The 14945-nt window shown below is 40.7% G+C and overlaps 1 protein-coding gene across 1 annotated transcript in view; it reads right to left on the bottom strand.

Moving 5' to 3' along the window:
- The window catches only part of LOC118329469 (sorbin and SH3 domain-containing protein 1), a 42022-nt gene that overhangs the window by 22629 nt on the left and 4448 nt on the right, over positions 1-14945 (bottom strand). The window contains exons 2-13 of the mRNA XM_035663674.1: positions 9645-9687; positions 9258-9344; positions 8342-8458; positions 7429-7535; positions 7135-7276; positions 6875-6904; positions 5629-5771; positions 4895-4955; positions 4689-4763; positions 2794-2829; positions 2493-2595; positions 1317-1431 (exon numbers count right to left, since the gene is read on the bottom strand). Coding sequence (XP_035519567.1) covers positions 1317-1431; positions 2493-2595; positions 2794-2829; positions 4689-4763; positions 4895-4955; positions 5629-5771; positions 6875-6904; positions 7135-7276; positions 7429-7535; positions 8342-8458; positions 9258-9291 — 963 coding nt within the window. The 5' untranslated portion in view covers positions 9292-9344; positions 9645-9687. The remainder of the gene's footprint in view (positions 1-1316; positions 1432-2492; positions 2596-2793; positions 2830-4688; positions 4764-4894; positions 4956-5628; positions 5772-6874; positions 6905-7134; positions 7277-7428; positions 7536-8341; positions 8459-9257; positions 9345-9644; positions 9688-14945) is intronic.

Below are 14945 nucleotides of genomic sequence, written 5' to 3' on the forward strand. Positions count from 1 at the left end.
AGTTGCAGATTGCAACTAACTGGACACCACTCGCGTCTGTATTTGGTGAATGAGAACGGGCTGTAAAGTGTGTAGGAGAAACTACGGTGGCCAGTGTTTGGTTGGCCGTTGTGGGCTACTCCATGGAGGGCGACCTGCCAATAGATTCTCCCAAATGTTACACACTGGATCTTTAAAATGGACAGGGAAAAAAAACTGAACCCATCCTTCTTTTACCCAAAAAGTGCTACACAGACACATACTGGACCGATGTAGACCAACAAAGCATGCAAACTCAATTTTTTGAGATGTAATAAAATAAATAAAATAATAATAAAAATAATCTTTAAGAAAGTCTATGTAAGCGTCCAACACAACTTTAAGCACCAGAGAATAAGAAGAATGGACCCAATGTAGAAAATGACCAGCAACAGCGACAAGAACACTGACCCATAATAACTGAGCTTGTAATTGAAAGAGTCCATTATTTTACTCCGGTCCCAGGATGAACTGGAGCGAACTCTCTCTAATGAGTGTGTTTGTTGCCACTGGGATGAGGCCAGATCTCTGCTAACGACATCTACTGGCCTTGATGTAAGTGAGCATCAGACAAACAATAATTATATAATCAACTAACTACTTACTAACAATACTGAACACCTCCATGTCCTCATATTATGTAAAAGGAGAAAATGTAAACAAGGCTTCAGACCTTAGAAATCTTTGTGTTCTCCTTTGGTGAATATTACACGGTGGATCTAGGCAGCAGCTGCCATTTATCTATAATATGTAACAAAGCTTATCCTCAAAAGAGACAGCCCTCAAGGACACTGAATAATGCCGCATCATTTGATTCAGCACAAACTGTTAAGGCTAAGAGACGAAAGTGAGGGTAAAGAGCATTACACTCTCCTCTCAAGAAAACACACATAGCATCCATGTTTTGTGTCTGCGCTGGGATCCTCTCGCACCAAGCCGATTTAGCCCAATAACCTTAAATTGAACACAGGAAGACAATGGCTATCCTTGTAAGTGATACCCCCCCCCACCCACCAGCTTCCAAGCAGGATCATCTGTCACCGCAACGGGACACCCTTAAGGAATGTGGTGCACATGGCGGTTCAGGCTACACATACGTCGCCTTCTGAGCTGTTAGTGAAGCTGCCACCCGGGGAGCTTAGATACAGAGGTGGTGGTTGGGTGGGAGGGAGGAGAGGAGAGGAGGGAGTGGATGATTGGGTGGAGTGGGGGACAGCTTACACAACATGCACACAGGAAGGAAGAAAGAGAGAGAGAGAGAGGGCTGGGGGGGCAAGCAGGCAAGGCGGCTAGCATACCGTTCTCTCCAGCTTCAGCACCGACGATTTCCCCGGCTCGTACTCAAAGATGCTCTTGGGCTCGGCGCGGTACTTCCTGGTGTCTACCTTTTTATCCGGGGGCTCCCACTCGTTCCTGTGGCGGGAGAGGCGGGTGTCAGGGAGGGGTGGGGTGTGGGGATGGAAGAGAGCCAATCCTTATCAAGTAGTCTCCATGGCAACCGCCATAGGCTAAGATGTTTTTTTTTTCTAATTTAAACATGACGTCCGCCCTCATTATCCCTGCTCTCTCCCTGCTCTCTCTCTCTCTCTCTCCCTCTCTCTCCCCTCCTGTCCCTCTCTCTTCCTCTAATGATGATATGACAGAAAATCCAATTCATGCTTGAGCAAAATCAGTAATTCGATCAGGTAAACAAGATTGGACCCGGTGACAAAAAACAGAGCGCGGCATTTCCTGGGAGGATTTCTTAATAAGCAGCTAACTGTAAAATTACAGCTGAGAAAAGACTCTTACATAAGAAATACTCAATCTTACACATATTCCCAACACACACACACACACACACAATAAAAAAAAACACTTTTTCTGTAATGAAATTCTTTCTAAGAGTTTTTTTAAAAGTGGAGGTGGAGGCGTTGAGGAATGCGTCCCTTCATACGTAACCACTGAGGAAAGAGGAAGGTCAGTCCTCACACATGTCATCTGCAGCTCTAGTGAGCAACTGTTTATCCTCCATCACCTGTCCTCCTTCATCACTCTATCACTCACTTCTCTGGAAGCAGATCCTCCTGAGTCAGTGCTGACGTGTGTCTATGGGTAAGACTAATCACGCCTCGAGACAATAGTGGAAGCCAGTGACGACAAAATGAGCTCAGATTTGCAAACTTAGAAAGAAGAAATAGATTTTTTGTCAGGTTTAGTCACAGTAGTTGCACTGTATGTGACTAAAGACAAACTAGAAGTGACTTCAGCGTCATACAGCGAGAACATGATCTTGATGACTATAATTATACCATTGTTTTATATCATGGGAACACTGCCTGTTAAAAGGATTTTGCCTGGTCAGAATTTTATTTATGGTGAGTTATATATCTTCATATCTTTGCGTTTGAAGTTGTAAACAGCTCCTTTCTTCACTAACAAACATGAATAATACTGAGCTTTTGTGTGAAATATCACAGAAGGAGGACACTGACCTTTTGGCAGAGGGTTTGAGGGAAGAGGACCGCGTTGGCACAGGCATCGACCGGCCTCTTGAATCGACCTCGGCGTCACTTTTTGAGCGTGGGACTGCTTTCACTGAAAACAGGCACATAAATATCAACAGACATAAACAGCCTGATACTCAACGGCATTAATGCATCGAGTGAAAGGTTACCAGTGTTTTTAAGAGCAATGCTGAGTCTTACCCTGGCTTAACCTCAATAAAAACTAACAATAGATGATATACAGTTATTATTTCCTTTATAAATGTTTGATCCAAACTCCAACACTCACCATCTTTCAAGTAACCAAAGGGGGACGGACCATCTTCTGAACGAGGGGAAAACAACAATCAAAAATCATTTATTGCAGTTTTTTATTTTTATATGCTCTGTTACTTGAAAAGTAATGAATATAGCACACAACTAAATAATTCATAATGAATTAGAAACACTCTTTCCCTGCGTTTTCATCCCTACTTCTAACCTTCCATTAGGCTTTAGCTTTACAGGTTCACCAAATACAATCAAAGTGTGTCAAATCAAAGCACTTTACAGGAAGCATTACTGAACTAAAAAGGGATCCAAGCATCGATGAAGCGTCAAGGCCCTGAATAAGTAATGCATCGTAAAAAAAAAAAAGACCTTAAGCAACACATTTGGAAAAGGTCTCTGTGGAAGTTGTATATTTCCTGTGAGACAAACATTTACAGAATCATATCAGCCAAAATAACTACACATGGAGGTAATCACATCAGGCTGAGGATGAGAGAAACCTACTTTATGTACATGTTGCAAATAAAGAAGAAAAATAAGAATTCAGACAGCTCTTTCTCTAAGGCTGCATACACATCATCGCCTTTGATTCATAACTATAACCACGAACCTACACCTAACGATCTACACAAGCTTGTTAACAGCAGGACAGTCTGAAGGTTGTGCTGCCTGAGAGACTGAAGGCAGGGCGAGACAGTCCGTAGCCTCAGCACAGGACTGCAGCAGCATCTAGTGGCTACAATAGCACACTACATCAAAAGACTGCCCATGCTCTTCTGTATGACCACAATTCTGTTAGAATAAGCATTTACCAATAATGAAATATTTGTCTAGATTTTTTAATATTAGATGGTTAACAGTGAAAAGAGAAAGGCCATGAGTACTTAGAGTAGAATGACACTACAAGGCTTCGTGCATCATCCTTGTCAACATGTCAATATCAAAGTACTTATGTAGGACCTATTTAGAGCTGACCAGGTTTAAATTAAGATTTTAAAGGCCCAATGCATAGTCTTTTTGTGACAACATATAGTTTAGTACTGCACCATAAAGATGTAAAAACTGATGCAGCAGAGCTGAGATATCCTAACTTTTTGTCTCTAGTATGGGTCAAACTTCAAACATACTGGCTACTACATTTCCCATAGTGCAAAAGTTTGTAATGTGGAGTTTGTAATGTGGTCTATTTGAGATAACATATAAAGCTTTGAGCTGTTAGACCTTCCATGTGTAAAATCAGTGGACTGCCCCCTTTTTTTAAAATTTTGCCCCTTATTTTTTATAATTAATCATTTAATTAAAGAGTGTATGTGTTGATTTTTGATAGCGGGTCTAGCGGTTTGTTTGTGCCTTTTACTGTATTTGTACCAGACCACAGGCCTTTCTCACATTTTGACTTGTCATAGTAGGAAAAGCACAGATGTCACTAATAACATTAACGATGTCTCTGTTCTATTTAAGTTTCCCACTGAGTCATGAATGTGTGACAGTGAGCCAGCAGGCACAATACTGGAAACTGAAGCAGCTAAATGGAATTCAGCCATCACTGATCATTTGTATCTGTGCTTTTCCTACTGCGACATGTCAAAATGTCTTCTGTGAAAAAGGCCTATTAAATCCATCTTGAAAATGACTCAGCACAACTGAGTCACTGTAGATCAGGAAATCTGCACGAAGCCTGCAGTGTCTGTAAGACTTATGGAGACAGAAACAGCGGCTCTATGGTATGGAACAGACGTCGGAAAAAAGATAAAAGCCTTTCAAATACTTTTGGCATCTTCAAGGTGTGGTTTTGTACCGGCCGCCACGGGGGCCAGGTATGACGGATTAAAGTACAGCTAAAGTATTTGAAAGGGTCCAGGATGGCGGCAGATTAGTAAAGCCAGCGAGAGTGGAGTCACTGCCATCGGATACCTTTTGATTTCATCTGAATGTCATAGTTCTCTGGGAAAATGTAGGTGGGGCGGTAAGGGTTTTCCTCAATAGGCTCTGAGCACAGTGATGGAGAGACAGAGCACAGCGTGACATAGCATACAAACACATATAGAAACACACACAGGGACACCAACATGGGAACATGGTCAGGCATACAACATGTGGAAATGATGATTTTCTCTTACCAGGTATTTTGTGTATCTGTTTGAACATTGTCTTGTACCAGTCTTTGGACTTTTCAGTGTTCTGAAATTGAGATGTGGAGAATTGTAATTGATAACTAGTGAGGATGACAGACACATATATAAACTTTGTGCCTTTCAAGCACCTCTGGTGATATTCAGGTGTATTGTCTTGTCAACCCCACCATATGACTAATAACATTAAAGGTCCAGTGTGTTGGATTTAGTGGCATCTAGCAGTGTAGTTGCAGATCGCAACTCTTCCAAGCACAAAGGAAAAATTATGGGGGCTGTGAAAAAAAATTTGAAAAATGCTCCTTTCTAAAGCTAGTGTTTGGTTTGTCTGTTCTGGGTTACTGTAGAAACATAGCAGGAGATTATATGCTACTGAAAACATAGTTATTTCTGCCAATAGATCCTCCTCAACGTAACACACTGGACCTTTAATGGCTGCATTCTATTAAGATGTGCATGCTGGCACCTAAATGGATTAGTTACACCTGTGCTTCACCTGCTATGACAAGTCAAAAACAGTTTATTGCTAATAAAGTGACAAAAATCCTTCTCAAATCAGCCTTAATCAACAACAGACTATGTTACAATAAGTATAGTAAAGTGTTTTATATAAACATTAACAGTGTAACATTAAAGGTCTGTGTATCATATGAACAAAACACCCATTAAACAGCTGCAGTGAGTACATTAGTCTTCATTTGACAGGAGGTTTTGTTGCTCACCCGTACAGGCACAATGGGGTTGTTGACAGTATTGAGGACGGGGGAGTTCAGTGACAGCCGCAGCCTCTTCCAGTCCATATCAGGGACTGGACTGACTGAGTCTCGCCCAGGATCGGGGCTTTTGTCTCTTTCCGGGGTTGGGTCTGTAACAAAAAAATAACAACATCAAAAAACCTGCAAGCCTGATAAAACTAAAAGTTCACAACTCAGCCGCAGTGAAATGACAGATATCATTAAAAGAGCTTAAGTTAAGGATCTGGTGTGAAGGTTGGGTTGAAAGATATACAGATAAAGTGGGCAGCATACAGTAAATGGAAGGAAATAAACAGAACCGACCTTAACCTCTACAAACGTTGTATGTCATAGCAAGAAAAGCACATAAATGCTGCATCATGTAGTGTCGCTGAGACCTGGGTCAATTACTATTGGCAATTAATTCTGTGTATTAATGTGTGTCAACCTGCACAAAACATATTCTGTGCCACTCAACACATAAAGATTCTGCATTATAATTCACCATCTGTTCTATTATTATTATTTTACACCAAAATACCACAAAATAATGAGGAGTGAAATGAATATAACTATATTAATACATTCACATAATTAATGTTGTATTGTATTTATTGTGTAAAATATAAAGAAACATTTGTGCATTTCCCCCAAAATGTAACAATATGGGGAGAATATTGTAAATATATTCTTTAAAAATTTCCCACTCTTTTTTCCTAATATCATGGCAATAAAATCATTCAATGATGCAAACTGTTGACCCAATGCTAAACTCCGTAGCACATGTGACACTTGTCACCAATAATGAGAGTAAATAGAAAAAAGAAAATGTAAAAAATCTCAATCTGGCACTGATGGTTACTTTTATGTTGCATTGTTTTAATATACAAATCTGGTTTGATGCAGGTCTGGAATTAGTTAAATATAGGAAGAAAATGAATGTGAATTGCAGGAAAATAAGCAGAAACAACCCATATCCATGATGTTTCTGTATAGTCTGCTACATTCTTGCTCATTAAGGGAACATTTCCAATATTTTGAACACATTGACGCATAAAAACATGACTCATTCACTTCACAGCGCTTGCGGCGAACACATTTTGCCGACTGTGTCAACGATCAAGGGAGTGGGAGGGTGACAGATGACAAATATTGCTCTGTAATAAAAAGTTTGAGACATGAAAAATAAATGACAAATATCCCTTACACACGTCACCAGGACCTCAGTGCGTACCTTCAAAATTAGAGAGATGCTTTTGCTGCTCTGTTGTGAGAGAAAGACACACAAGGACAGGACAGTGAAATGTGACTAAGCAATGAAGCAAAAGTGAAAGCACTGGTTAGGTGTAACACAGAGAAAGACAAGGTTAATGAGACAAAATTGAGACTTTACCATAAAGCTCTAAAGATAAAATGCCACACAGATATGTAAAAGCCAGTTCACGGCAAACACAAAGGCTTTTGGAAGTTCGGCCCTAAGTGCGCAGTGCTCACCTCTGTTGTGTTGCAGCAGGACTATGGTGGGGTTAACTGCGCTAGTGCAGGGATACACAGAGCTGGAAGTCGGCGTGATGTAGTTCTGAATGTCAGCGGAGGATGGAGCCTGATTTTCGTTTATGCTTTCTGGTAAATGTACCTGAAAGTAACAGAAAATTCACAGTAAAACGCATAAAAGTTAACAATGAATTTCACTGAAATCAAATAAAGAGATCACACAGTGCTCATAAGTGTAAAACCACAAAGAGCCAAACAAAGAGCCTGTGTTAAATGAGGTGGAAGGAAACGTACCTGGCACTGAGTGTTGTTTACAGGAGGTAAATCAGCTGTGATGTTGCTGCCTCCCTCAGCCAATCCTGCTTTAGAGCTGTCTCCATTAATCTGGCTTGTCCATCCACCTAAAAAGAGTCCAGAACTCTCTCAGTTTGGCAGCCAGCGTAGCAAGAATAAAAACACCACTGAGGATGATACTAAAAAGTTCAGTATTACAGGAAACTTATAACAGCAAACCAGGAAACCATAACAGCTAATTACAGATCAGATAAATCTCTATTTCATTCCACAGGGCGTGAATGCTTTCTTTAGTGGTTTTCATGCACAGAGATGTTAATATGGTCAGGAAAGGGAAAAAAAAAAAAAAAAGATTCTCCCACAATCTCTGAACTTTGTCATCAGAACAAAGCGCCCATTCAGGGAGCTGCAAAGGCCGTTTGTTCCACTGGCCTTTATATTCAGGCTCTACAACAATTAAAGCATCTCCCCAAAAGCCTTGGCCAGCCTCCAGTCCGCTTCCAATGTGCTCTACGTAACAAACAAGCCCACAGTCAAGTCACCCCGGCTCCAAAGTGCAGCGTGGGCAGGCCGCAACAAAACATCTCTTTGAGACTCGCATGAAAATATGAGCAATCGCCCTTTTATCACGACTTTGAGTGTGTCCGGCGACTGAGCATACGCTTCAAAACGTGATGAGTTATATAATCCCGAGATCAAAACAGAACGTTGAAAGGCATGTGAGGAATTTTTACAACTAAAGAAGATGATGAAATGCTTTTTAAATTACAGCAACATTTACATTCTCGGTCCACATTCTGCAGCGACATGTCCTTTTTTTTCACACGGCCATGCAACTATTACTGTCCTATGAATATTTTTTCATCATGTGCAGAGTTGTTATGAAACAGCTGTGGCATTCACTCTGACTCACTTGGCGTTGTGATGACATTTGGCTCTTCGCTGATGCAGCCCTCATCATCTATGTGGACGAGGGTGGCCCTTAGAGTCACGACTCCTTTGCCTTTGCAAACTCTGCTGGGGTTCAAATCTGAAAACATCCAAAATAACAGTCTCACTTCCACAGCTCCTCATCTTTCAAGGCATAGCGGTCTTAACATTCGGTATTCTCACAGTGCGCTCTTGCTTCAGAGCTGCTGGGAATCCAAGTTATTGCAATCTCATGCCCCAAATGACCAAAATAGAACTGTAACATCAAAACCAGGCCATTAAATTAATATCCTACTGTCCCGTAAAACTAATTGCCATGATCACACTGTCAGAGCTGGAAGTAGAGCAGCTGCAGCTTGTCCTGTGTCAGCACAGGTTATTAAAGATAAGCCAAGACAGATTTTATTGATCCCACACTGGGGAAATTTGCTTGTTGCAGCAGCTCAAAATTCAACACAACACAATAGATAAGAAACAAATAAATATTTAATAAGAATAAAATTTTAAAAATGCTACTTTTTTATATATAGGTGTAGTTGATAGAGCTTTGCACAGATATAATTGCACAGATTAATGAATAGCATTATAATAAAAATATATATTAAAACATTTGCCCAAAGATTATAGCAGGAGGTGTAACCTGCTATAATCACAGAACCAAAAAAGTGTAAAAGTGTAAAAAAAAAAAAGTATAATTTAAGGGGAATATAGGCTTGATATAGTATTTATATGGAGCCAGACTGCACAGTACAGGTATAAGTATATGTAAGTACACAGTATATAAGTAACGTGAACTTGTTAACCAGAGAGTTTTAAAATTATCCTTTTAAGTTCTCTGAGTGTGAGGTGTACCGCAGTTGTAGACACTGAAATATTGATGAGGCTGAGGGATACCTCACCTGCAGCAGGAATCAGGTCAGGAGAGCCTTTCATGGTTGTCAGAGGCGTGATCCTGACAGCGCAGACTGCCCGAGGATTTCGTAGGACTTCAATCACACACACACACACACACACACACACACAAACAAACATACACACACAAAGACAAGGAGACATTTTTCCATGTGGCTGAAACTCTGAATTCTTATCAGCTAATCACAAAGTAAATACAAAACTACCTGATTCAGAGGAAGAAATGTAGAAACAAAGAGAAGGAACGGAAGAGGTTGACACATTCTGCACCAATTGTGTTTGTGAGTCTAAAAACCAAAAGCTTTATAACTACTCAATGGTTTCATGATTAGGCCCACTGAATCATTATATGAGCTCAGAGTTAGATGACTTACAGGCGGTGGTGCTCTGTCTTACGCTGCCCTCTTCTGGAGAGGCCTGGAGGAGAAACACAGAAATGCAAATACTCAACACAGAGTTGTCAAGGAAAGGAGCTGACACCTGGAAGGTATACTGTACATAAATCAGTGTAATATATCATTAAACATCCGTCTGCAGACAGGTAAAGATAATCACATGTCACAGACTGTTAAATCACTACTGACGTTTATACAGAGCAGTTAAGAAAGTGTTTTAAACCCCAAATTATACATGTGATTTTGAGTTATTGTGTATTATGTATGTAGTGTAACAATGTCAGTGTGCTATATTTCCTGTTATATAAAATCTCTGTAACTTCTACTCAAGCTTTAGTTGTGGATGAGTTTGCTAACGGGGCCAGTGGTTTGCTGCAGTGTCAGCTTGCAGCAGGCAGGGTGTTTTATTATGAAAGAGCCTGTGTGTATTACTGAAGTAATATTACACACAGAGAACATTTCTTTATAGGGCCGGCTTGGCTGTAACTTCTACTGTAGAAATAGTGGAGTCAGGTAATGAAATAGTGCTAGCACTCCCATGGTTGGGTTACACATTGAAATGAGATACAATGAAGCCAGACAGGAAGGTGGTGAACTTCTAGTCATCTGTTTAAATACAGACTCCATATTTGAACTGCATCATTAATAAAAAGTAGTAGTAGTTTCATAAGGCAAAAACTAATATATATAATCACATTTTCTTGCACCGGTAATTGTCGTAAAAACTAATCTCACTGATATTAAATTCCACAGCAAAGAGAGCAAACAGCAGCACAGAAATCTGTTGACTGTGTCCTTTACAATCTAGTACTACTCTTACTCATGTGGTGTTCAACTGTGATATCTATAGTTATAAAGCCAAAAAAACATATCTAGGATGTTAACAGCTGCTACATGTAAAATGAATTAAATGAGGGAGATTTCTGTGGATAATTATCTATTCTATTGTATTCTGTAGGTGCAGTTGACCTCCGTCCGATTCAACCCTAACGATATATCTCAAGCCTCACTTTGCATGCCTTCAGTTTTGGTTTGGGGAGGAAGTTTGGCCTGTCTCGGAACAGCGATATGAATTCAAAATTTTATCTGCGTTCCCCTTTAAGGACAAGAAGGGAGGGTGCGAGCGGGAACAAACATATGTTAATCTGAGCTGCATCAGTGGAGCATGCAGAAGCAACACCAAGGCCACCAGAAAAGTTGCTGTGAAACACTTCCCAGTACTCCGCTGGGCCTCCCATTGTGCTCCGTCAGCACGACAGATTTAGGAGACGTCCCCATTTGAAAGGCCATGAAAAGGGCTGATTGAGTGAAGACACAAACATACATACAATGGCACTAAAACAGTCACTCAAGCATACATGCGCACACGCACACATGCCCACACGAATAATGTTTGCAGGCTACAGATAACGGTGATGGAAAAACATAAACCGCAAAAAAAATCCAAGTGAAATATATTCTATGGTATTCATTTTCAAGCTGATTTTTAAAGTTGTACATTTGTTTGTTTCACTCTGAGTTTGTGTGTGCACTGTGTTTACACACTGCAGTAAATAAGCCAACCTGCAGAACAGGCAGGGGACTCGTGTTCCAGCTGGAAACCTCCACAAATAGGCTGAAATGGATGAGGGAAAATGGGAGCGATTCCAAACAAGTCCCGCGGGGACGCAAAGCAAAAACCTTTTAAAACATCTTCCAGTCTTGGAGCTGAGCTGTCCCTGAGCATCAGAAACTCTGTATTTATTTCCACTCTCTCTTTAATAAAATCAACTTGCTTCCTGACCCCCTGCATCCCAGAGAGGCGATGCATCCATGATCTCATTTCCAAAACCATTAACAGACATTCCTTTGAGGAGTGCTTATACTGATCTCAACTGTACTTCCGCTGTATCCTCGGATGAACCCCAGGATGGTGAACATACAGCACAAAAAGAAACTTGGGAGTATTTGAAACTTCTCACATATGATAGATAATGGGAAGATGACAGCTTGCAGTGTTCAGTTCGCTGTATAAACACACAAGAGCAGAGATCACCCCTGGCCTTTTTAGGAAGAGATGCTTCAGAGCAGAGCCGGGCAAAGAACGGCATCCATCCAGCCTGTAAAAAAAAAAAGGAGGAGACCAGTGCAGGAACTGGGGCGGCCGGCGGTGACTGGGCCAAGACAAACAGGAAAATAAGAGCAGACTTTATCAGTCAAACTCCTGTAAAACTGCAATTTACCTGAATGCACCATTACTCCTTATAATCTAGGAAGCTTTTAGACGTCTCTCCTTCACTAATGGGGTAAATGTGGCTAATCTGTGAGGCAAAAGTGAATGGATATGTAGTTAAAGCGTTGAGCTCAAAGTTCAGCAGATAGTGAGTTAAACCAAGAAGCTTTTTATAGTTTTAAACTGACTCTCCACTGAGGTTTCTTGTAGGGCTGCACGATATAGAAAAAACATCATACTGCAATTATTTTGACAGATATTGTGATATGATTCAAGATTAGTGTGGGAATTATAATTTTTACATGAAAAAATCATGATGATATGACATTTTTGGGGGGTCTGTACTCAATACAGTTCTTCATTACAACACAGTTTTGTCATATAATTTACCTTTATCCAAAAACTGCAGCATCTGCGATTTGGACGATATCTCGATTAACTGTGCAGCCCTAGTTTCTTGGTGAACTGACGCATTGTTACCTGACACTGTTAGATTAAACCAGCAGTCTTGATCAAACAAAATTTTGGTGGTTTCCTTAAAAATGAGGAAGAACTGCAACAAAGTGCAGCTGTAAGGGCCCACTCGTCCTCTGATGGTCTCTCGGGAATCCGAATTGGCAAACCCTGAGGGACCTTGTATTTGTAACCATTTCTAACAGTGCAGGTGTTATTCATGCACTAAAATGATCAGTCAGAGATTCCAGGAAATTACAGCTAATGAAACACCCTCTCAGCTCAAACCTGTGTGATTACCTAAAAGCAGGAATACGCAGCAGAGAAAGATGATTCATCCCCATCTGCAGTTCACAGTCCTCACACACAGAGATCTCCAATTGAATGCTCTCGGGTGTAACTAAAATACCTTTCCAAACAAGCAACTCCCAAAAGGCTACGATCATCCCAGAGCATCACTGCGGATCTAGGGAGGCGCGTTAACCTACTTGATGATGTGCACAGCGAGTCCTTAAGTCCACGAACACCAGGTCCCCTCTGAAGCCTCCTGAGGCTTCTGGCTGAGCTTTGAGGAACTCGTCTCGGCGGGACGGTCCCAGCTTTGACCTTGACCCTCGCTATGTAGGGGGTCTGTTTGTTTTTGACAACAGGCGTGCCCAGATGGACTTGTCACCACATGCCACCTGGGAATGTGGCACCCACTCAACAACTGTGCAGACCGCCACATAAAATCCTCCTACCCCCTCCAAATGGTCCAGCAGGGCCAGTAGATGAGAGACAGACAGACCACTAGAGGACGGCTGGAATTTGCCACTGGATGACTCAACCGTCCATAAGGTCTTAATACCTCAGTCAACGTGACAAATTACTGCAATGACTATTATTGACTGCATGTTATTAAGTCCCTCCAGGATTTCACTGGCTTTTTGGGGATTGTTGCGTCCTAAGATGCCTGATTTCATGGCTGGTTATCTAAACAAAATTATGATGTTTTTAGTTTTTTTTGGTGCTACCAGTTATTTTTTTTATTGTGTAATTCATTAGAAATCAAAAGCAGCATGTTATAGTGAGAACAAAATCACTTATGTGAAGTGTCTTTGTAGTGTAGTGTGTGTATTACTACTAGTTTGGTGACATATGGCTCAAGGTTTTGTGCGGGGGACTGCTCTGATTGGTAAATGATTTGTCCAATTTGCGGAAAAGTTGCGGTAATTGGTTGAATTTGTTTTAATTGCTGCAATTTGCCTGGACTGACTGTGATTAGATTTATCACATCAAAATCTTAGTATAAGAATTGTAAGATAACAGGAGCATGTGTGTAGATACTACAGTTTTAAATATATTAGACCTGAAACTAAGAATTATTTTCATTATCAATTACGAATGAATTCAACTTTTTAAACGGATTCATCGGTTTTATTCTTACAAAAAGCTTTCAGAACCCAAGGTGACATCTTCAAATACAAACGATCAGTTTAAAAGCCAAAGATATTCAGTTTATAATGACATAAAAGACAGAAAAAGTGTTGATTAGCTTAGCTTAGCATAAAGACTGGAAGCAAGAGGAAACGGCTCAAGAGATCAAACGTGATGGTAAACTTTAGAGCTGTTGGTTGTTGTATTTTTAAAATTTCCCCTGTTCCAGTTCATGCTAAACATGCTAATTGGCTAACCGTCCGGCATTTAAAGTGGTATCAATCTTCTCAGCAAGTAAGTGTTTTTACAAAGATTTTTGACTATTCCTGTGTTATGGAATAATATTTCAGTTACAGCACTTAAGTATGTTGTTTGAACATGATGAAACCAGTGTTTTTATATTAGCTGTTATTTGTGCTTTTATCTGTAAATGTATCAATTTTCATTCCAGGAAATTACAGAACTTAGATTTTTCTCTTAAATAAAGCCCAGACTAAAGTTATGTGCCTGACCACACCTTATAACAAGGAGAAGGAGAAAGATTGTAACTTACTTTGAAGAATAATTTAAAAGACTTTAAGATTAAACTCTTAATAAATAAAACATTCAAAGGATGCTTTAATGTGGCTGTGATCTGAGAATCATCAGAGAAACTTCCATCTTATCAGTGGTGGGAAAAACAAACTGGATAATGTCCAACAAATTGGATATAGATACAGCTCATGCTTTATGAAAATTGATTTTTTTCCCTCCCTGAATTGCTTTATGATCCAATATTTCAGTGTCATATCCAGTAGACTGGAGCAACAATCACTTTATCTGAAGCAGGCTGCAGCGAAAAAAAACTAAACAAAGGCAGGGTGGTACCAAGTCGAACTATGATGTATGTCACGCAGGGGGTCTGTGTGCTGCAGTCAGAGGCCGCCTTAAAAGTGAGCTATGTTAGCACAGAAGAGCTCTCATCGCATACTCAGCTGTACTATGGACGGAGAGAAAGGGCCGTTACGTAACGCCGTTTGACTTCTGCTTTGTCAACAAATGGCAGAGAGGAGAGAAGCTCTCCAGCGCTGTGCGTGGATCCCACCAAATAGCTCCAAACATGGCTCGAAAAGGCCGCTCCGGAGCAGCAGCTTATCCCCCCCCCCCCACACACACCTACCCCCCCTAATTGAGAGGAGACCCCTCCACCCTCCCAACTC

The sequence above is a fragment of the Morone saxatilis genome, unplaced genomic scaffold (genome assembly GCF_004916995.1).
Source record: "Morone saxatilis isolate NCDOM2014 unplaced genomic scaffold, NCSU_SB_2.0 Contig19, whole genome shotgun sequence".
Classification (NCBI taxonomy): Eukaryota; Metazoa; Chordata; class Actinopteri; family Moronidae; genus Morone; species Morone saxatilis.